The sequence below is a fragment of the Onthophagus taurus genome, chromosome 2, assembly GCF_036711975.1.
Source record: "Onthophagus taurus isolate NC chromosome 2, IU_Otau_3.0, whole genome shotgun sequence".
NCBI classification, from domain to species: domain Eukaryota; kingdom Metazoa; phylum Arthropoda; class Insecta; order Coleoptera; family Scarabaeidae; genus Onthophagus; species Onthophagus taurus.
Genome location: NC_091967.1, coordinates 24,824,241 through 24,847,260, shown reverse-complemented (window position 1 = coordinate 24,847,260; position 23,020 = coordinate 24,824,241). Strand labels below are relative to the sequence as shown.

The window sequence follows — 23,020 nt, the reverse complement described above, 5'->3', positions numbered from 1 at the left end:
ACATTTTCATTTTTTTTTTGCTACGTTAAACTCTAAGCGACATTTACATTGTTTATAATCAGCGTTATCACAATTCACACAAGCTTCAAATAAAAACGGAAGATTTCTTTTGTGAATATTTTACTTACAACAATTAATTTATTAATTACTACCTACAATGGTTTAATGGAGGGTTTTAATATTTAAGTTAAATAAGTAAAAAATAAATAATGTAAAATTGAAATATTATAGCATATTGTTTATGGTTTTCTTTACTAAATTAATAATTATTACTAAAAATCACCATTTCCTTCAAATCCAATTACCAACATTTATATACATATTTATGTATACGATCCAGGTACGTTTTTGCAAACTAAAAAAAAATACCTAAATGTACCTAAAATATGGAAAACTAATTTAAATACTTTTCAAAACCCATTGTTTTAAACTATGTATAATTATTATATTTTGTTTTAGAGAGTTTACTATTTATTTGTTGTTAAAAATTATTTAAATTAACTTAATCTTTGTTACTTCAAAACCTCGCAATTTTATGATTTCCGCAATAATAAAATATATATCATATACATCAGTTATTATTATATTATTTATCGTTTCATTATTTTTCTTATATTGACTTTTATACTATTGCTAAATACATTGATGTCAACAAGAAAATTTTGTTTTCGTTTAAATTTGCTACAACCACTATTCTGTGATGATTTTACGTCAATAATTTTAACATACTTCCATATCCAAACAGCCTTCTTCTTCCATTTTTGTTAAGAATTTAATCACTCTATGACCATCAGTTATTTGTTTAACCATATCGATTACAGCCAAAAGCTTTTTAATACCAATAAATATCCTTAAAAAAATTTAATTAAATTATTATAATAGTTTTAATAAAAAAACTCTTAATTAAACTAAAAATAGAACTGACGTTAGACCTAGAACCTTTCGGGTTAAGTCGTGCGTCTTTTGAAAATCATCTGAGAAGTAGAAGCGGCTATTCGCGGAATACTTACAATGAAGGCGGAGGAAATTCGAAAAAATATTAAGAGTACTATGCAAGAGTACTTAAATCAGCTATGGGAGTTTCCTGCTCCTTAAAATCGGAACAACCCTGTAGAAGAGACTCTGGTTAACAACCCATTCCTAGAAAAACAAGCCTAAGAGAATACTCGAATCTAAAATAGACCAACGCAGACCAGCGGGAAGACCCAGAAAGAGATGGCAGGATGAGGTGGCGAAAAGCTGCCGAGGATGCATCAGAAACTGGAAGAGAGCGATTATGGATAGAAATGGATGGGGAAAGAAACTGAAGGACGTCAAGGCTCGGGGTGGGCTGTAACACAGAGAAAAACAGTCATCATCGTTCTACCAATCAATCAAGCGTATAAAGTTAGATCGCCAGGATATCCTGACAAGTTTCGATGTGGAATCTCTATTTACCAGAGTACTAGTCAAAAATGTTACATGGTGATGTTTGAAGAAGAAGCGTTAAAAACTCCTCTCATAGAAATCAAAGCTATGGCTTCGTTGTGTGGATGACACCTTTGTGATTTGGCAGGATGGAAAAGAGCATCTGTAAGAATTCCTACACCACTTGAACTCGCAACACTCCATGACCAAATTTACCATAGAAACGGAAGCTGCAAAACACTTACTTTCCAGTATGTTTTGTTCACTAACAAGACAGATGCCACAATGGGGTATTTGTGAATTCTATCTGGACAAAAGTCCATTTTAAAAAGTTGATTCAACCTTAAATTAGTTTCAACCCATTAAAACTACAACTAATACAGTATTATTACCTGCAATGGATTTGTTATATGTATGATCAACCTGTCTTGAAAGTCACGTCAAAATTGATTATTAATAGTACTAGACGTAATTAGTTACAGTGCTGTCAATAGTTACCTGACATATCAGTCATTATTCGGTTTGAGGACAACTTTAAAAAGATCTGAAACATGGAAGTAAATAAGCCAGGTATGTGCTATTAATATATTATATTTTTATCTGCATTCATACGATTAGAGTAAATAATAGGTTTTGAAAGTAATGTTACGCGAATGAACATTTATAACATGATGCGAGGGTACGAGGGTCACAGCATTACGGAAAAACTGGAATATGTGGAAAATATTCTGCGAAATAAAGAAAATTATACAGTGGATGAAACTAAAGTATTCAAGCAGAAAATATCATTATTTAAAAGCCAGTTTCAGGCAAAATGGTCGGATGCGTTCAGGAACCATCAAAAATGTCTTAAAAAATACAATGTGTTTCTTCAGAGTGAATTTCAATTACCTTGTACCTTGATAAAACCGGGACGTCCGGTTATATCTTTCAATGAATCAAGTGATCGTTCAAAAAGAAGAAAAACCGAAACACTACGGAAAAATGTAACATGTGAAGAGCTTGTTTTTGCAACCGAAACCAAATTAAGATCTTGTGATAAAAGGGATGCTGCAAAAGTTCTGCAACAACTTATCGAATCTCCGAAACGGGCAACAAAGTATAAAAAAGCTTATGATAAAGACCAAGAAGCTAATCTAGCAAAATTCACGCCCTTAGAAGCTCTATCGAGATTTGTTGAGGCAGGACTTTCGAGAAAACAATATGAGCTAATAAAAACTAAGCAATACCCATGCTATAGTAAATTACAACAGGCCAAAAAGTTATGTTATCCGAAATCGGATTCGTATTTTATTAGTGATAATTGTGCAGAAATTAATTTACAACAGTTACTAGACCACACTTCCGAAAGGATAATATCATATTTGACAGAAATAGTGCAGACTCTCACAGAAAATGAGCGGGCAACGATTCAGGTGTTATCTAAATGGGGATGTGATGGATCTCACCAGTCTCAATTTAGATAAAAATTTGAAAACGACTTTGACTGTGACGCAAATATATTTCAGACATCAATGGTCCCATTGCAACTGATTTGGGGAACGAATAATAAATTAATTTGGCATAATTCTACTCCATCTTCCCCTCGATATTGCAGGCCAATAAGAATAAGATTTATTAAAGAAACCACTGATATTATAAAAGAGGAAATTGAATATACTGATAATAAAATCAAAGAATTGAAGCCTACCCATGTTTCAGGTGTTATTGTAAAACATTGTATGATGTTTACAATGGTTGATGGTAAAGTTTGTAATGCTGCTACAGGAACTAAATCATCATTGAAGTGCTACATATGCGGTGCGACTTCAAAGCAGTTCAATAATTTAGAAAGAGAAGCCGAAAATAATGAAAACTCATACAAATTTGGACTTTCTATTCTACACGCTAGAATAAGATTTCTGGAAACCCTTTTACATATTTCGTACAAGTTGCCCGTTAAAAAGTGGCAACAAAAATTAAGCGCTGACGAGAAAGCTCTTATACAAGAGAGAAAGAAAAAAATTCAAAAAGAATTTAAAAAGGAAATGGGTATCTTAATTGATATACCTAAACCCGGATATGGAACTAGCAATGATGGTAACACTAGCAGGCGATTTTTCAATAATCTGAAGCAATCAGCTGCAATTACTGGACTAGACTATTCTCTAATTTACCGCCTAAAAGTTATTTTAGAAACTATTTTAAGTGGGCATAAAATTGACATTGAAAAGTTTAAAGAGTATACTTTGGACACGGCAAAAGTTTATGACATAAATCTCCTAAGATACACACTAAAACGCCATGTCCTGACATTAGCTGGACATGGTCACTTCACTCATCAATCCCTCCTTTATAAATCCATACATATCAGTTCCTTTGTCCGATTCTATCCACCTCCTTTTCCTCGCTTCCCTCAGACATACACTCTTTACCTCTCCTTCAACGTCACCTGACCTAGCCACCTTGTCCGCTCTTTTCATTCATTCTTCCCCCTTGTTCCTCCAAACCAATTCCATTATCCTACAACTTTCAAACAACTTTACCAACTCATTCACATTCACGCTCCTGCTCCTTCTCAGCCATCCTAGCGCTGTTTTGTTATCGTTGAATGTATATGCAGTTGTGGGAAATATTACGTTGGCCAAACAGGACGTAACATTGAGTTGCCGCATCAAAGAGCATGAGAGGTATGCCCGACTGAATAAGATCCAGCAGTCGGCAGTTACATAGCATTACCACAAAAAAAGACACAACATAGATTTCGATAAGACCAAGATGTTAGCCAGAGCTGGAAATTATTTCCAAAGGATGAAAAGGGAGGCGATCGAGATTCATCGACATAGGAACAATTTGAATAAAGAAGCCGTCTGGGAACTTAGCCATACATGGAAAATGCTAGTTATCTCAACGAAACCTTCTCCATACGGATTTAACAAAAACTACTTAGTTGACAATTAGTTAGTAATTAGTATTAATAATTTTTTCATCTATATTTTAGCCGATTTCGTCACTTCGAGTTTTTTCAAAAAACGCACGGTTTGGTTTACCCCGAAAGTCTCTAGGTCTAGCTTTAGTTCAATTAAAATCGGCCCTAAAAGTACTTATAAGAGTATCTTACTTTTTATCCTTTATATTCTTTGCGACTTGTTTTAATTCTTCAGGGGAAAACATTTCTATATTATCTAATACTGATAATAATTGATCTGGTTTTGATAAATTTGGAACATGAAGGATTCCAGTAAATGCAGATAACATTTCCATGTCTTGTAAAATTTCTCTAAAAAAGGGTTAAATTAAACAATTACTCAAATAATATTATCTACAAGATTACCTTCGACTGCTAGTACAAAGAACTAACAACTTTTTTCCTGGTGGTGGTTCTTTCTTCAATAACACCAACAAAGCTTGTAATGTTAAATTAGAATATCTAGGACCAATTGGACCATAATCTAATAATCGTTCAATATTATCAACAACAATACAACTCAAAGTTGAACGATACGCATCATCAAACACCTTCAAAAAATAATACAAAAATCGTAATCTTCAATAAATTATTTGTTACAACCTTTCTAATATGGAGACATTTTGCAGTTTCCGTATATCCAACCATTTCTTCTGGAGAACAAACCTTAACGAATGGAAAATCGGAATTTTTCGCTAATTGAGCAGCCAAAGCGGTTTTTCCAGAATTTGGTGGACCTTCAATTAATACAGACACCAAACCAGCGGTGTCTTCGGCTTTAGCTTGTTGAATATATAACATTCCATCTTCTAAAATGTTCTTAACAGGTATCCCCCAGTTGATGATACCACGCGCTAAGAACCTTGAAAGAATTTCTTGAGCAGTACCAAAAGCCTAAGTCGACAATTCGTAAATTATCATTTATATTGTTTAAATTGAAAAGTTCGTACCGGTTTAATATCATTTTCTAAGGCATGTAAGAAGTCGCCTCTGTTCACCATTAATTTTTCTAATGCTTCTGGATCAACCTCAACTTTATTCGATGCTTTTATCAATCGATTCATCGCCGTTGATTGAGCGGCACGAACTAAACCTTCCAATTCAGCCCCAGAGAAATTTTTTGTTAACGTTGCTATTTCCTAAGTAATATTAAAAATTTAGATTAAATGTTTTTAAAAAGAAAAAAAGTGATTTTTTTACCTTACAATCGACGTCTGAATGAATTTTTTTATATCTCCTCATTTTTGCTGTGTGTATATCTAAAATTTGTACACGACCCTCTTCATTAGGAAGACTAATTTCAACTTGAACTTCTAATCTACCAGGTCGAAGTAAAGCATCATCAATCATATCTTTCCTATTAGTCATACCTAAAAAATTATAAAATAAATACATTTATCAATAATGTTATAGAAGGGGAGAGAGTGAAGATAAAACTAGAAGACATGAAGAAATCAATTAAAAGATTAAAGAACCAAAAGTGAACCAGGAAACATTAAGGCTGAAGAACACATGCTTTACAGACAAAGTAACCACATAAAAAATTCTTACCAATAACTAAAATATTATTTAATTGTTCAACGCCATCAATTTTTGATAATAATTGATTAACTACAGTGTCGTGAACTCCTGTATTTCCAGCAACTGATCCTCTGGCTTTACAAATAGCATCAATTTCATCGAAAATGATTATATGTAAACCACTGTTGGGTCCAGCCTACAACAATCAATTATACATTAATGAGTAAAAATAAATCATTAAAAATACCCTTTTCTCTTCCTCTTCAGCTTCAGCAAATAACCTACGAACATTCGCTTCAGATTCACCAACATATTTATCTAAAATCTGTGGACCATTAACGATTTTTGGTTCTCTAGCATTTAACATTTTTCCAATTTGTCGTGCCATCAATGTTTTACCAGTCCCAGGAGGACCATATAATAAAATACCTTTTACATGTTTACATCCTGCAAAATAAAATTTTTATAAAAATTGGGTTTTAAAATTTTTTTAATATACACCTATCCCTCGTTTTACACAATGCTCTATTTACACGTTTTCGCTTTTTTTTGTATTTACTAATTAGTTATAACTACGTTGTTTTTATTTATTTATTTCATGTGGGTACAGAAACAGGTCGAACCCAATAATACTGTACCACAAACAACCAATTGTATACAAATAAAATAGAATTACAGTTCACAATAATAATAATAATAATGAATTAACATTAATGGTACAAAAGTGATTCAAAAGGAAAAAAAATTAAAACTAAGTTTAGGTGATATAAATATATCATATATCAAATGAACGCTCGAGGCAACACACCAACTGCAGTAAAGAGCAGTTTTTTAAATGCATATAAAGAATGCTGAAACAGATCTATGTTAACACGATTTGCCGATCTTGCCATTCTCAATAAAGGAGAGTTTTGACAGGCATAGGTTCTAGGAGTAGGTGTCATAAATAGAAAATCAAAGCGAAGTAATCTCGGAGGAACGTGAACACATATAGAACCAACAAGCATTGGAGAATCACACTTGTTCAAAAGTTTGTATAAATATAATATATCCCCACAAAAGCGACGCTGGTTGAGGGTTAACATACGAAAAGAAGTATTCGTAATCAATGTATTGAATAGAAAATTTAAAACAAAGGTATTTGAGGAATTTAGATTGAATACGCTCAATTCTAGATTTATACGAGAGATACTGAGGATTCCAAACGACGCTGCAGAAGTTAAGTGTGTTGTAAACATAGGCAAAATAGAGATTTCTAATTGCAGCAATGTTTGAAAAAGCTACCGTTGATCTCATAATAAATCCTAACATACGCCATTCTTTGGAGACAACAGTATCGATATGTTTATCAAATAATAATTTATAATCAAATGTAACACCCAAATCTCTAATAAATGAGACACGTTGTAAGCTCTCACCAGCGACGCTATAATTGTAGTGGATTGTGTTCACCCTCCTAGAGAAGGAAATAACATTACACTTTGATAAGTTTAATGAAAGGCGATTATTTAAGCGAAAAGCATGTAGATTGTTTAAGTCAGATTGCAGTCTAGAACAATCAAGAGGTGAGGAGATACGGAGAAAGAGTTTTAAATCGTCAGCATACATTAAACATTGGGCATAATTAACGACGTCAAATATGTCGTTAACATAAATATTAAACAGTAAAGGGCCTAGATGGCTACCCTGTGGAACACCAGAAGGAACCGACACAGGATTAGAGAAAAAACCATTAACCGAAACAATCTGGCATCTCTCCTTCAGATAGGAAGCAAGCCATTGCAAAAGATTTCCCTGAACACCAAACTTCTTTAGTTTGAACAGAAGTAAGTTGTGATCCACCCGGTCGAAAGCTTTACTAAAATCCGTATAAACTGAATCAACCTGACAAGAATCATCCAGAGTAGATAAGATATACTGGGTATATTCAAGCAAGTTACTCTCCACCGAGCGACCAGCACAAAAACCATGTTGTCTAGAATTGATTTTAGACTTAAGGGCAAAGAATAGACGTGCATGAACTACTTTCTCAAACACTTTCCCAAATGCTGGCAAAATAGATATGGGGCGGTAATCGGATATAGCACCACGGTCCCCAGATTTAAAAATGGGAAGAACAAAAGCCCGCTTCCACAATAAAGGAAAGACACTCATTATCAATGAAGCATTAAATAAAATAGTTAAAGGAAGGGACAGAGAGTGTGAACATTCCTTGATTAAAATTGATGGAATACCATCAGTACCTATACTGTCTGTAACCCTGATGCCCATCAGGGCCTCCTCAACCTCAATTCTGTCAAACTGCATCCGACTCAAAGGAAGGGTATCAATTTCTATACAATCTACATTCTGCTGAATTGGAGCAGGATCCACAAAAACCGAAGAAAAGATATCAGCAAACAATGAGCATACTCCGACACCATCACCGACAACAGTTCCATTCCATGACATCGTAGAAGGAATGGCATCCGCACGCTTCTTAGACTTAGTAAAAGCCCAAAACACCTTTGGATCAGATTGCATATTACTTTCAGCTCTTCTAACATACTCCATGTAATTGTGATGGATTAGATACTTTGCACGACTCCTTAGAATTGAAAAAGTGAGGTAGTCAAGTCGGTTTCTAAAACGCTTCCATCTACAGTGCGCCCTCCTTTTCTCTCGAATTACTTTAATGGTACTGTATGAAAACCAACTGGGAAAACCCTTGATAGCTTTGCGTTTTAGAGGGACAAATTCGCGAATAGCAGTATTAACATAGTTATAAAAAATTTGAACAGCGTCATTGATATCACGACCAGCGAGCTCTAATTCCCAGTCAATTCCATTAAAGTACTCATTCAATTCAGGAAACCGGGCTTTTCTAAAACAAAAAGCATCACCATGATGTATAGATAATGAACGAGTAAATGAAATTGAGCAGGAAAACTTTAGAGTGGAGTGCGCACTGTCCTCAGGAAGCAATGGATCACTACAAAGAGATAATTGATGTACATCGGCAGAATTCGTAATAACAAGATCAAGTGTGTTTACATAAGAATTTTTATGATAATTTAGTTGGTTAAGTCCGCAAAGGGAAAGAACATCCAGAAATTCACTGGAGCGGGCGCTGACGGATCCGGAAGCAGTGGCGAAACCGGAATCCAGGTCAAGTGACCAGTTTAATTCAGGCAAATTAAAGTCTCCACAAATTATAAAACGATCATTAGGTTTACTTTCGATAATTAAGGTTAATTGATTTAAAAAATATTTATAAAAAATTAAAAAATATGTATTTAGGGAAGTAATATTACGTAATAGTAATGTTTTTGGTGACATTTTTATAATTTAATTCATATTTTAGAGTTTTTACCATGCTAAATGAAATTTTAAAAAATAACATGAAGAGAATGTTATTTCTTTAGAAAGTAAAATTAATGTTGCTAAATTTTACGCCACGAATGAAGTTATAATGAGAAAAATTTTGCAGCTGGATCTTCTACGAGTATGAGCACAATTTCATACCGAAGAAAACTAGAACCCGCTGAAAACCCTCATCAACTTCATGAACAATCTCTCTATTCCAACTTAATTGGCCTGTACTTGTTTGAGAATCATGATGGCCATACAGTTATTGTAACAACGTGGTATGTTCGAATACTCTAAACCTTATTCATGACTCAATTCTCATGCCTAAATGAGAATACTCATGTTCAACAATATGGAGCAACTTGTCACACAATTACAGTTGCATTCAACTTTCTTAGAGAATTTTTCCCGAATCGCCTAATTAGTTAAAATGGGAATAATTATTGGCCTACACGATCGCCAGACCTGAGCGCGTGTGACTATTTTTTATGGGGATAACTTAAGTCTAAGGTGTATGAAGTACGGCCGGCAGCAATACGAGACTTAAAAGTGCGGATTGAAGATGAAATTCAGAAAAATTACAGAATTTGTGGGCAATAAAATGTAAACGTGCAGATTATTGGAACGCAAAAACCAGTGTTATTTGCTTTGCACACTTCAATGAAGGGGATTATGAAATAGATTTCAGTTCTGACTTTATACGAACCAAATTTTGCTGTAAATCTCAAAAAAACTGCTGTACCTTCACTCAATTTGAGAAAAGATGAAGTTGAAAGTATAAGTTCACAGAGAAGAAATGAGAGAAAGATAATTATGGAAAACAGAGAGATAATACAACCCATACTAGTTGAAAATAAGAATACACTAGAAGAGGAGCCCGTTCATCAACATTCTTATAGCCAAAATGAATCTATAGATTATAAGGCAAAATATTTTGATCTCTTACATAAAACTGAAGAACTTGAAGCAGAGCTGTTGAACAACAAAAAAACTATTAAGTCTCTACGGGGTTTAGTTAATTATTACAAAAACCGTAGTATTTCAAAGAATGAAGTAGATCTTAAAGTAAAGTCACTCATCAGATCGTTTTTAACTTCAAATCAACTGAATTTAATATCAGAAGCGTGTAAATTGGACTCAGTCAGCCAGAAAACATACATATATTTAAGAACGGAATCAAATTATCTATCCTCTTCCTTCATATTCTTGTCTAAGAAAATATGCCGCTAAAATTGAAATTTAAGAAGGTTTACTGAAGAATGTGCTACGTTTCATGAGATTAGCAGGAGAATTTAAACAGTTTTGAAAAGGTCACTATACTTTTATTTGATGAAATAAAAGTTAAAACAGTGTATGAATATGATAAAGGCAAAGACAAAATAGCAAGGAGACTATTTTTAAATTGGAAGCAATCTATGCTGAAATATTATTTGAAACAATAAGTTCATCGCACAATTTAAATTATAACGTTGTAGTCTGTACTAGTGATTGTGGAGGTAGTAACATGAGTTTGTGGAAGGAGCTTGAAATAAGCGTGCAAAATACAAGCTTTAAACATCCGAATACAAATGAGAATGTTTATATACATGTTTGCGGACGCTCCCCATTTACTTAAATTTACTCGAAACTGTCTGTTAAACAATGGATTTTTGTTTGATAATAAGGTATTTTCCAAACGATCTTTAATTGATCTGCAAAACTTAACAAATCAGGGATTAAATGTTTGTTACAAAATATCTTCCAAATACATTGATTGTGAAAATACCAAACGCCAAAATGTTAGAATGGCCTCGGAGTTATTATCTCACACGACTGCGATCGCTTTACAAGGTTATAAACCAGGACCTTCCGAAACCTTAAAAAATTTGGATCAATTTATTGTGAAAAAAAGATGCATGATCTTAATTTAACTCCCGATCAAGTCTACAATGCCGATGACAGTAGATTGTTTTGGAAACTTTTACCAAAAAAAACATACGTTTCCAGAGAAAAGCGAGAAGCACCAGACAGGAAAGTGCCCAAGGATAGAGTTATCATTATGCCTTGTGCTAATGCTAATGATTTTATCCCTGAAGTACGACGTTTTTTGAGGAGCAAGAATCTTCCACCGAAAGCGCTTCTTATTTTAGACAACGCACCTGCACATGGGCCTAATGAAAATTTAGCTGCAAGAGATGGTCTAATACAAACACTTTTTTACCTCCTAATTGCACACCTCTGCTTCAGCCTATGGACCAGTATTTGATCCAAAAATATGCAAATTCTTAATGCTTTCATTTTTTAGTGATTTCAATCACGAAGGTTATAAGCAGTCTAATCGGACCAGATTTAATATCATGTACAAATGCTATTTGTAAATCTATTGGTATATTATCTAATAAAATTATTAAAATTTCTACGGTTTAATTACCGTTTGTTGGTAAAGAAATGTTATTATTATTATTTTTATTAAACAATTCGATGTACTAATTTTTTTTATAGGTAAATTTATTATGAAAATTTTAAGTCAAGACAATGATACCAAATGTCTTTTTGATATTACCTCTTTGCTCAATGCCGCTTAAGATGTTTAAAAAAATTTGTTGGGTAAATATTTTTAATTTTAATTTATACATATACATATGTATATGTAAAACGTAATTGTATTGTTTTAGACACCCTCACTGAAATAGTAAAGGGTGCTATTCCATGCTTTAATTCAATCAGAGCGTTGTTGCAACATAATAATGTTGCTTTGTACGAAGGGGGAATCAAAATGACGGTAATATTCTTACTACATGTTATTGTTTTACTCAATATTATTAGTTAGGTAATATGAAGGTCGCGATCAAGCTCTCTAAACTATACCCCCTAATTTTGTCGACAAACAAAGAATTTGTTAAAACTATTGCATTAATGATTTACGAATCTTCGGATTTCGGTAACAAAAATCCCTAGACAACAAAACTATAATAACATAAGCTAAAGATTCGCATATAGAATGTGAAATCCTTGTATAAATTTGGAAGAATGCATAATGTCATACACGAAATACAAAGACAGAAGCTCAACATCTTGGGAATCAGTGAAACAAAGATAGACATGTTGTACTTTTTTGGAAATAACGGTAATCACAGACATAGTGTCAACAATTTTGTCCCTATTTCAGACCGAGTCATGTTCCTACAGATACAGATCAACACAAGGAAACTAAACATAATACAAATATATACCCCTACTGCTTAAACCATTAAGTTCAAAAGATATCACTACAATACTTGAAGACTTTAGGGTTCTCAGATCACAAGGGGAAGGAAGAAACGAAAGGAGGAAAGAAGACAAGACGTACGAAATGAGTAACAGATTAAAATAAAAGAAAACTTGAAAACATTGGAAAATAAGGAACCATGATAATCACCTTAAAGAAAGAAAGGTCCAAAGGATACTAAGAATGAATAATTAACGAAATTGTTACTCTCGTGGATAAGATAACAATCTTCTAAGGAAAGCAGAGTAAGTATAAGTATAAGGTAACACGACGAATACTTAGCACAAAGGTCAGGGAAGTGATGGACGAATATTACAAACAAAAATTTGAAGAAATTGAGGAGTTACAAGCAAAACATGACATTTTCAACATACACAAAAGAGACAAAGAACTCGCAGGCACCAGTAAACGTATACAATTCAATGTGCTGTACGACGACAAAGGGAACATAGTCACAGAAATAGAACAAAAACTAGAAATATGGAAGGATTATATTGCACAATCATTTAACGACGAGAAGTGAGAAATTAACCTTAAAAATATAGAAGGATAGTTGGTTTTAAGACCAAATTCATATTCTGATAGTTCTAACTATCACATAGGGTCAGTTAACCAGTAATTGACCAATTTACCAATTAAATGATGAAAACAAGGTCCCTTTATCCTCTAGTCAAAAAATGTTGTTACGTGCATAGTTTGGATTTGAGGCAATGGAACAATGTTCTCTTTACCGATGAATCCCCAGGTTCTGCTTACATTCTCGAGATGGGCGGAAAAGAGTGTGCAGAAGACATAGAAAAAGGTTTGCGGAATGCACATTCAGCCCCCGTCTGAACTATGGAGGTGGTTCAGTAATGGTGTGGGCAGGAATAAGCCGAGAAGTCTGCACTGATTTGGTCATCATCGATGGATCATTAACTGCCCACCAATAATATCGACGAAATATTGGTTAATTACGTGCAACCCTTTAGTGAGTTTATAGGCGAAGATTTTATCCTAATGCAGGATAATGCACTGCCTCATACAGCCATGTGTGTTACACAATACCTCAATAAAGTGGGTATTAATAAAATGAACTAGCCGGTATGTTCACCTGATCTAAATCCCATCGAGCATGTGTGGGATATGCTTGGTAGGCGGGCGAGAGACCGCGAAGTAGCTCCAGCGTCTGCACATGAACTGCGAATAGTTAGAAGAATGGCAAAACATTACACAGCAGTCCATTTGTAATGTTATCGACAGCATGAATCGACGTATGGAAGCTGTGATAAGAGTTAGAGGTCGTAACACAAAATATTAAGATAAATGTCTTGTAAAAAAGTGGTACATACAAAGAAATTGTATAACTAGAAGCACATATAAACACCAAGAGTTGAAGCCAGCGTTCGATGTGTTTTGTTTACGTTTTCAGTCAGTCCAGAACGGGACGTGCTCAGATCGGACCCGACGATCACCGAGTATTTACGAACAGGCCAATCTTTTTATGGTTCCTTTGGAAATAAATTTTTGTACTCATAGCATCTAGATACCTATTTCCGGCACAGAGAGGACGTGCGGGAAACGCGTTTTCCCGCACAAATGCTTTCTGTTACCGCAATTAACAGGAATATTTAATGACCAAATGTGCATGTTTATAAGAAAAGGTTAATAAGAACGTTTTATACATTCGTGTGCAGATAACACAGTTTTAAACTATTTAAAAAAATCTATAAAAATCAATTTGCAATCAATAAAATCAATATTGACGTTTTGAATTTCGGTTGATTTTTTCCTGTCGAAAACCCCACATGCAACTCATATCATCACACAGGGACGTTTTATTCGTTACAAAAAATATTGTACAATACTCATGCGGAAAGGATTTTTCCAGCATTCGCAAGCAAATGCAGAACTCACTCCCTTCGGTCGTTCGTTCTGCAAACTAGCATGCTCATGTAAAAAGCGAGCCTTTCCGCATTTGTATCGTAAATATGATTAATGTTTATCCATGTTTACCGAACCCTAATAAATGAATAATTCTCTCCTAAGTAAACAAGGTTTGTGTGCGCATTTGTGTTTTGGCTTTGGCGAAGTTAACATTTTAGTAGTTCCGTAGTTTACAGACTACAAGACTCACCTTTTTACATAGAAAAATGGACTCAAAATATACAGGGTGATTCACATAAGAACCGCACAGAGCAGGGACATGTAGAGGACAATAAATTAAGATGATTTAACGCAACTTATCTCTATACTAAGTTGTACATTTGAGGAGTTATAGGTCTTCAAAGTTGGCTCTTAAATGTTTAAAAAGTTCAATATCTTCGTAATACATTAAGCTAGAAAAACCAGCCATTGGTAGCAAATTGAACTCAATTGAGACATTTTATAGGGTTGATTAAGGGTGATGGTACCCTAAATTTTGACAGATTTTTTTAACCTTTTGGCGGATTTAATATATTACTACTTAATTTCATGTGGAATTTAATTCTAAAACTTTTCTTACTCGTATTATTTTTTAAAAAACTTTGTCGTTTTCATAAAAAACTTAAATAACTAAAGACACGTATTTCGTAATGTTACTTAAAATAAGAGAAAATTTTGTAGTCGGCTATGAAATTGCACGTCAAACTTGATAAATAGGTCATAAAGTTATTTGATGACAAGGTTTTCTCCATCTTTTCTCCATCACCTTTCATTCTTGAGTTATGATCGATTTTAACACCAAAAGTACCCAATTTTGACATTTTGGAGATTTTCTGTTTATCATTAGAAAATCATTATAACTAAACCACATCTGTTTATGAGTAATGTCCATGTAGTTCATAATAAACAATTTATTTCAAATAAACTTTTCTCCATCACCTTTAATTTTTAAGTTATGATCTATTTTAATACCAAAAGTACTCAATTTTGACATTATGGGGATTTTTTTCTTTATCACTAGAAAATCATTACATCTAAACAAAATCTGTTCATCAATAATATCCTTTTAGGTCATAATAAACAATTTATTCCTAAAAAACTTTTCGCCATCGCCTTTCATTCTTGACTTATGATCGATTTTAAAACCAAAAGTACTCAATTTTGACATTTTGGGGATTTTCTCTTTATCACTAGAAAATATTTATGCCTAAACTAAATTTGTTTATGGATGATGTCTTTTTAGTTCATAATAAACAATTTATTCCTAAAGTTACGTACAGTTTCACAGCCGACTACTGAATTTTCGATGATTTAAGTAGCATTAAGGAAATACGTGTCATTAGTTACTTAAGTTTTTTATGAAAACGATAATTTTTTTAAAAAAATAATAAGAGTAAAAAAAGTTTTTGAATTAAATTCCACATGAAATGAGGTAATAAGGTATTAAATCCACCAAAAGGTTAAAAAAATCTGTCCAAATTTAGGGGACCATCACCCTTAATCAACCCTTTGAAATGCCTCAATTTGCTACCAATTAATACCTTCGGTACACTCATAACGTATACCAATTTTGGTTTTTCTACCTTAATGTATTACGAAGATATTCAATGTTTTAAAAATTTAAGACCCAACTTTGAAGGCCTATAACTCTTCAGGGGTACAACTTAGTATAGAGATAAGTTGCGTTAAATCATCTTAATTTATTGTCCTCTACATGTCCCTGCTCTGTGTCGGTTCTTATGTGAATCACCCTGTATTTTTCAATAAATCGTCTTTAAATTTGAGGTGCGCCTTATAGTCCGAAAAATACAGTATATTTTTCTGAAAAAAGATTTTATTCAAAATGATTTCAGTTTTCCTAAAGATAGAAAAAAAAATATTTAACTATAAATTGTCACAAAACTATTTAAGGAATTTTTTAGTGCAGTTAGGCGACATTGTGGGTATTGTAACAATCATACTGCACTACAATTTGAACAAAAATACAAAAAACTATTAGTACATACCGGCAGTAAAGGGGCAGAATTTGGAAATGCAATTGCATAAGATTATACTAATATTTTAAATTGTTCATCAATACTCAAAAATAAAAATGATGAAATTGAAACACTGGAGATTATAGATGTTGCGAACTTAGACAACATCATTTAACTATCTAACTACTATTTTCTAAAAACTAATATTACTTGTCAATTTTGATTAAATATAGTAGAAGGAACTAGTAATATTTCCATGCTACAGATACAAAAGACATATGGGATTTATGACTAAAACTTCTGAGTTTGTAGTCAAACTTTACTTAATAAGAGAAAAAAGTTATTAGAGATTATAAACGACAAAATGTATTATTCAATAACAAGAACATACTTTTAAAGTTAAGTAATTCCATTTTATTAAGTTTACCTCAAAACATTTATGATCTTTTTGAAGATCATGCGTATGATGATGCATGTTAATGATGGGCATGAAATATAATGTATAAAGTTAATAATAACAAAATTTATTAACGTAAAGTTATTTAATGAAACCAAGTTAATAAATCAAGAACCTAGGCTTTGACATATGTTAAGCAAACAAATATTATTTTCATATCAATGAGAGTTATTTTAAAACTTATATTTATGAGTTTAAGTTTTTTTGTTATGTAATAAAAATTTGTAAACAAAATACCAATGTTATTTGCAAATACAATATTTTTACTGCAGTATTTACCATGAAGGTACTGTAAAATTCTAATTATATCATCTTTAATTTACTTGTAAGAAATAAACTGTTCACAATTTATACGGTTACAATTATAAATTAATTAATTACAAAAGAACTCAAAGTTTACAGTCCTTAATAAACATTTCAACCATGCTCAATAAAAAAAAATAGTGATAATATACATTTCTTCATGTACGCCACTGTGCAGTGGCGGCGATAGGCGTTGGCGATGTCGGCGATCGCCGACGGCCTCGCGGTCAAAGGGGCCTCGTAGTCGATTTAAAAAAATCTTGCTGCACTATTACAATATCAATATTATTTTCTTAACACTATGACGTCCGGTGGCTACACAGTGGTTCCACGCAAAAAAAGCACTGAACTGAATCTCAACAAAAGTGATTTAATTTCAGAGTACTACTTAGGTAAATATAACTTTTTGTTAATTTGATTTTGCATTACTAATCAATTTTTATCGTACTAGTACTTATTACATTTCGACATACTTTTAAGATATATCACAAATTTAAAAAAGAATACAGAAGCGTGAATAGAAGAATACAAAACGCTTAATAACCAACTAGCAGTACCTACTAATTTCAACTCGCCATGTCAGCGCCATAACGAGACAGAGACAGAGGGAGGAAATGGGAATCTGGAGCATCAAAACGAAAAAGAAAAGCAAAAATGACACTTTTTTATCAAGCGATGGGTTCCACCATGAAAAAATTTTTGAATAGCCCTTCCACACCAGAAGCTTCAACACAGACAGATAAATCTTGTGTTGAAGTGTCTGACCAAATTAAAGAAAAAACTATTGAATCTAAATTAGATTCTGAATCTCCACAAAGCAGTGTATCTGACAATGAGTGTGAAATAATGTCTTTGGAGATTGACCAAAATGTGGATATTTCAGAAAGAGGAGAGCAAGCAAATAGTTTAACTGATTTAAATAAATCCATGTTAAGTTCAGATCCAGGGAAATGGGTATTTCCAATATCAAATTCGGAGCGTCATGACTTGGTTCAAAACAGTCCTTACCAAAATTTAGAGGTACCTGACCAAAGTTATCCCAAAGACGTTAATAAAAGACATTTTTCAAACTTTCACTTTACCCGTAAATTAAGTAATGGCGAATCCCAGCATCGTAGATGGTTAGTCTATTCAGTATCTAAAGATAGAGTGTTTTGCTTTCCATGTAGACTGTTTTCACATTTACATTTACAAACACAAATAATACAAGAAGGATGTTGTAACTGGAAAGATCTAAGCAGGATATTAGAAAGACACGAACAAAGCCAAGGACACATGGAATGCATGTTTAAATGGATGGAGTTCTATAAAAGAATTAAACATGGAAAAACAATAGACCTGGAAAACGAGAAATTGATTAGAGAGTCTCAAAAACATTGGTATAACTTGTTTGAAAGATTGGTTGATATAATAAACTTCTTAGCTTCACATAATATGGCTTTTAGAGGCCATCGAGAATCCCTTCAGCTAAATAAAACTGGAAACAGTGGCAACAAATCTATAGATCAAAGCGATAGAGCAATAAATCTATAGATTTATTTAAACTGTTATCTAAATACGATCTGACACTACGGGAACACTTACACCGCATTAACGAAAAGAAACTTAGTTCACATTATTTGAGTCATGACATCCAAAATGAATTAATTGCATTAATGTGTGATTCAGTTGTTGGGGAAATTATACAAAGAGTAAAACAAGCAAAATACTATGCCCTTATGCTTGATTGCACTAGGGATGTTAGCCGTGTTGAACAAATGAGCATCATATTACGATATTGCAATATTTCTACTGGCGAGATAAAAGAGCACTTTCTTGGGTTTATTAGTGTAGCTGAAACAACAGGAGAGTATTTAACAAATACTATATTACAAAAATTGGAGAAACATGACTTAGATATCCAAAACTGTCGTGGACAAGGATACGATAACGGGGCAAACATGATTGGAATAAACAAAGGAGTTAAAACAAGAATATTGAATATTAATTCAAGAGCATTCTTCACTCCTTGTGGCTGTCACAGTTGGAACTTGTTGTTGGTAGACGCTGCCAAATCTTCAGTATTAGCCAAAACGTTTTTCGGATTTATTAACAAGATCTATTTGCTCTTTTCAGCATCAACCAAACGTTGGGAATATGTTAAATCTAAATTAAATATTACACTGAAGTCTTTATCTGACACAAGGTGGGAGAGTCGAATAGAAGCAATTAAAGCTATTTATTTACAATTCGATAACGTGATCAACTGTGTAAATGATTTGAAAAACGAAAGTGAAGATGCTGAAACTTTATGTGACTGTGAAGCTGTTTTGAAGTAAATGCTAACATTTGAATTTATTGTTGCTATACACGTATGGTACGAGGTTTTATCACGCGTCAATAATATAAGTAAGTTATGGCAATCAGTTCAAGTTAACTTGAAAGTGGCTGTTGACACATTGCGTTCCTTTTGCAAGTGGATTCAAGAATACCGCAGTACAGGATTTGATGTGAGCGTTGCAGAAGCTCGGTCATTCGTAGAAAAAAGTAATTATGAAATTGCGTCACAATTTCAAGAAAGAAGAGTTGCAAGAAAGAAAAAAATGTTCGATTACGAAGGAATAGATGAACCTGTGCAATCCGCGGAGACGAGATTTAGAATTGACTTTTTTAACACAATGGTAGACGCTATCATAGTCGACGTAGAATGTCGATTCAAATCTCTCAATGAATATTTCGAACGATTTGGTTTTATTTATGACATCAATTATTTAAGATCTTTATCAAAACAAAATCTTTTGAAGCACTGTAATGATCTTGGTACAACTCTCAGGGATGGGGAGAACAGTGACATAGAGCCTTTCGAACTCTATGAAGAACTTCAACTTATAAAATCAAATTTGCCAGACTCTGTTCAAGATGTAGTACAACTAATACAGTACATTGTGCAAAATAATTTGCAGAAAATATATCCAAATGTTTACATATCTATTAGGATTATGCTAACAATTCCTGTCAGCACGGCTTCTGCCGAAAGAAGCTTCTCAAAGTTAAAATTAATAAAAAACTATTTGAGAAACACAATGAGCCAAGAAAGATTATCTGCGCTATCAATTTTATCAATTGAAGCCGAAATAGCAACAAATATAAACTATGAATTAATACTGAAAAAATTCAGTGAAGCGAAAAGCCGTAAATTTCGTTTACTTTAATTTTACTTATTATTATGTTCGTTTGCGTGATTGTTTTTGTTTAATTAATAGAAAATATACTTATCATATAACTAGCCGCGTTTTAATCTTAGCCTAATAGAGTACGCAACTAGCAATAGCTTTGTTCGTTGGGACTGCACTAGTTGCCAGAAGCAATTCAGTGCAGTGTAAATGTAGTAATTCAGTGCAGTGTAAATGTAGTAATTCAGTGCAGTTTTCGAACAGTCAGTTACCTGTCAGTTTTTCGAAAACTGCGCTGAAACACTACATTTACACTGCAGTAACTACTTGGGGCAACTAGTGCAGTCCCAACGATCAAAGCAAATATTTTGTGGGATATGAAAAGGGCCTCGTAAATGTACTGTCGCCGACGCCTACGTTTGGTTTAGCGCCGCCACTGCCACTGTGTAAGTCTGATTTTACCGAAACTATACACGCCACCAAAACCAATACCAAAACAAACACTCGAATGTTGGCTTCAATCTTGTATATGGGCGGAGATAGGCAATGCTGCTTCTAGTTATACAATTTCTTTGGGTACATACTGTTATGTTTTAGGTTAGAATTGAATTATTTTGCATTAATAAATTTTCTTATTTCCTGTCTTTTTAATTTTTTCTCGTTTGCTTTTCTTACCTTTTTTCTTTTCATTGGTTGTCTCACAAACTGATGCTATTATTAAAAAGTAACATATCTTAAGTAAATTGTTAGTGACAAATTCAATTCGATCTTAAAAATGAACGAATGCACTTAGAGACATCAACCAAAAAACAAAATGTAGGGAACGAATACCTAACAAAAATTATATTTTGAAACAATTTGTACACTAAATTATTCCACAGGGTGTTTTAAAATTAGGATCCTAGAACGACGTTTCAATTAACCCTGTATACCGACTAAATGACCAGCATTTAACAAAAGGCTGGATATTGAACGTGAAATTACACATTTTCATCTACAGTTTGCTGAAAAAATCATGAAAATTGAACGAAAGATAAAAAAGTTATCACAATTCAAGCTTTACCAAATATTAGCTTCTTGCGTTTTTTTGCACCTGAGTGTAGTTTTAGATGCAGTAAAACGTGGTTTGATTACCCCACCTTGTATCTAGTTGGTTAATTTCATATTTACTCCTATACCTTTTTATTTGTTTATTACAGAGTTTATTAACAAACTCTCACTTTTATGTATTAGAAAATACATGTACTATTTTTTATATAGTATAGTATTTTATCTATTTCATTTAGGCTATTTCATGCCAACATTAATTTGCGTTAAAATTTGCGTAATTTGGGTTTTAAATCTGTTTTAAATTGGGGTATAGGTGTATCTTAAAACAAGTTACCACACCTTGGTGTATTCTACATTACTAACCTAATTGTTCTACTACTTCTGGAGGAAAAACTCTTGAAGCAAAAGCTCTCCTGAAGATGGAATTAAATTCATTGGTTAAACCACCAATTCCCATCTTTTGGAAGTCCCAATCTGGATTAATTATAGATTGCCTTTGAACTTTTCTATAAAAAAGAATATTTATATATGATTGTAAATAAAAGATGAGTATTTTACCCTTTTGCTTTTCCTGTTAAATTCAAAGAAGAATGTTCAGCTTTTTCAAAAATAACTAAACTGTTGGGTAACAACCTGCCAGTATTAACTTTATGAGGCTTCCCATGTTTTATAGCATTTATATCAACACCTAATTAAAATTTTTAAAGAGAAACATTAAAATGTTTAAAAAAATCTTTGTAAAAATCGCACCTTCAAGGTCTTTAATGGTAAGTTGAAGAACTTTTTTATTCATAAAAGAAAACGCTAAAAGTTGCCCTTTTGTAAAAGCCTGATGAGCAAATTGTTTAATAAACTCCATTGCCATTTCATCGGAATCATAAGGATCTTGTGTAACACTAATAAATTAAAAATTAAATTAAATTAATACAAAAAGATTATTAAATTTAAAACAAATTTACGTTTTTTTCGCCATAAATTCAGCTTCAATAGTAATCGTAGTAATGCAGGATAATTCCTCCGTATACGGTTGTACCATAATATCCTGATTTAAAGATAAAACCGCCCATTTCCTTTGTGGTAAACTAAATCCAATCTGCCCTTTAGGTACATCGTAAGACGATTTAATAGAAAAAATGAAATGACCACTACCGGTGTTAACATCAATATGTCTAAAACACAAAAGTAATATTTGTAATTTTAATAATAAAGTTTTTTTTTAAATTTACTTTGTTCCTGGAAAATCTGTTTCATTAGTAATCGCACAATTACTTAGTGATAGTTCCTCAGTGGGACATCTCGAAGCTTTATACATAGTCTAAAAATTAAAAATTATAAAGAGTTAACCTTAAATTTCGTTTCTATTGGTAGATAACGGATTTAAGATGTTATCTTGTGGAAAATTGTAATACTTGCCATGATGTCTCTGCCACAATTTTGGAAATTCACTGGAAAATACTTCCTCCTGCAATGCGGGAGTTATGGATTTATTCAATCAATAGCTCTAGAAACCAGACGAACACTCAAATTTGAGGGCAACATCAACACTGAAACATCACTAAAAAATTATGAAATACTACTTTTTAAATGATATTTATGTTCAATTCGTTTCGTGTTAAGCTTATAATTGTAAATAAATGAAATGAGTGAAGTTTTCAATGTTTAGTTTTGATTTTTCAAAAACTGAAACGTGGACGATTTTTGGCGGGA

The 23,020-nt window shown here is 32.9% G+C and overlaps 1 protein-coding gene across 1 annotated transcript; it reads right to left on the bottom strand.

Annotated features, from left to right (window-relative positions):
- Positions 1–562: 562 nt before the first annotated feature.
- On the bottom strand, positions 563–22,835 carry LOC111418465 (vesicle-fusing ATPase 1-like). The gene is made up of 14 exons (XM_071194551.1): positions 22,727–22,835; positions 22,540–22,628; positions 22,273–22,482; positions 22,064–22,209; positions 21,872–22,001; positions 21,677–21,819; positions 6,123–6,322; positions 5,906–6,071; positions 5,555–5,724; positions 5,305–5,493; positions 4,958–5,248; positions 4,721–4,905; positions 4,508–4,666; positions 563–850 (listed from the first exon to the last, which is right to left on the bottom strand). Exons 1-14 carry the CDS (start codon positions 22,727–22,729, stop codon positions 721–723), a joined length of 2,211 nt encoding a protein of 736 aa, XP_071050652.1. The 5' UTR covers positions 22,730–22,835; the 3' UTR covers positions 563–720.
- Between the last annotated feature and the right edge of the window lie 185 nt (positions 22,836–23,020).

Bases quoted from the DNA above. Each gene is read 5' to 3' on its own strand.
- LOC111418465 (XM_071194551.1), bottom strand. The intron at 6,323-21,676 runs GTTAGTAATGTA...TTTATTTTGCAG, and splicing joins AGAAGTAGTAGAACAATTAG to GATGTAAACATGTAAAAGGT. The intron at 851-4,507 runs GTAAGATACTCT...AATTTTTTTAAG, and splicing joins AAGAATATAAAGGATAAAAA to GATATTTATTGGTATTAAAA.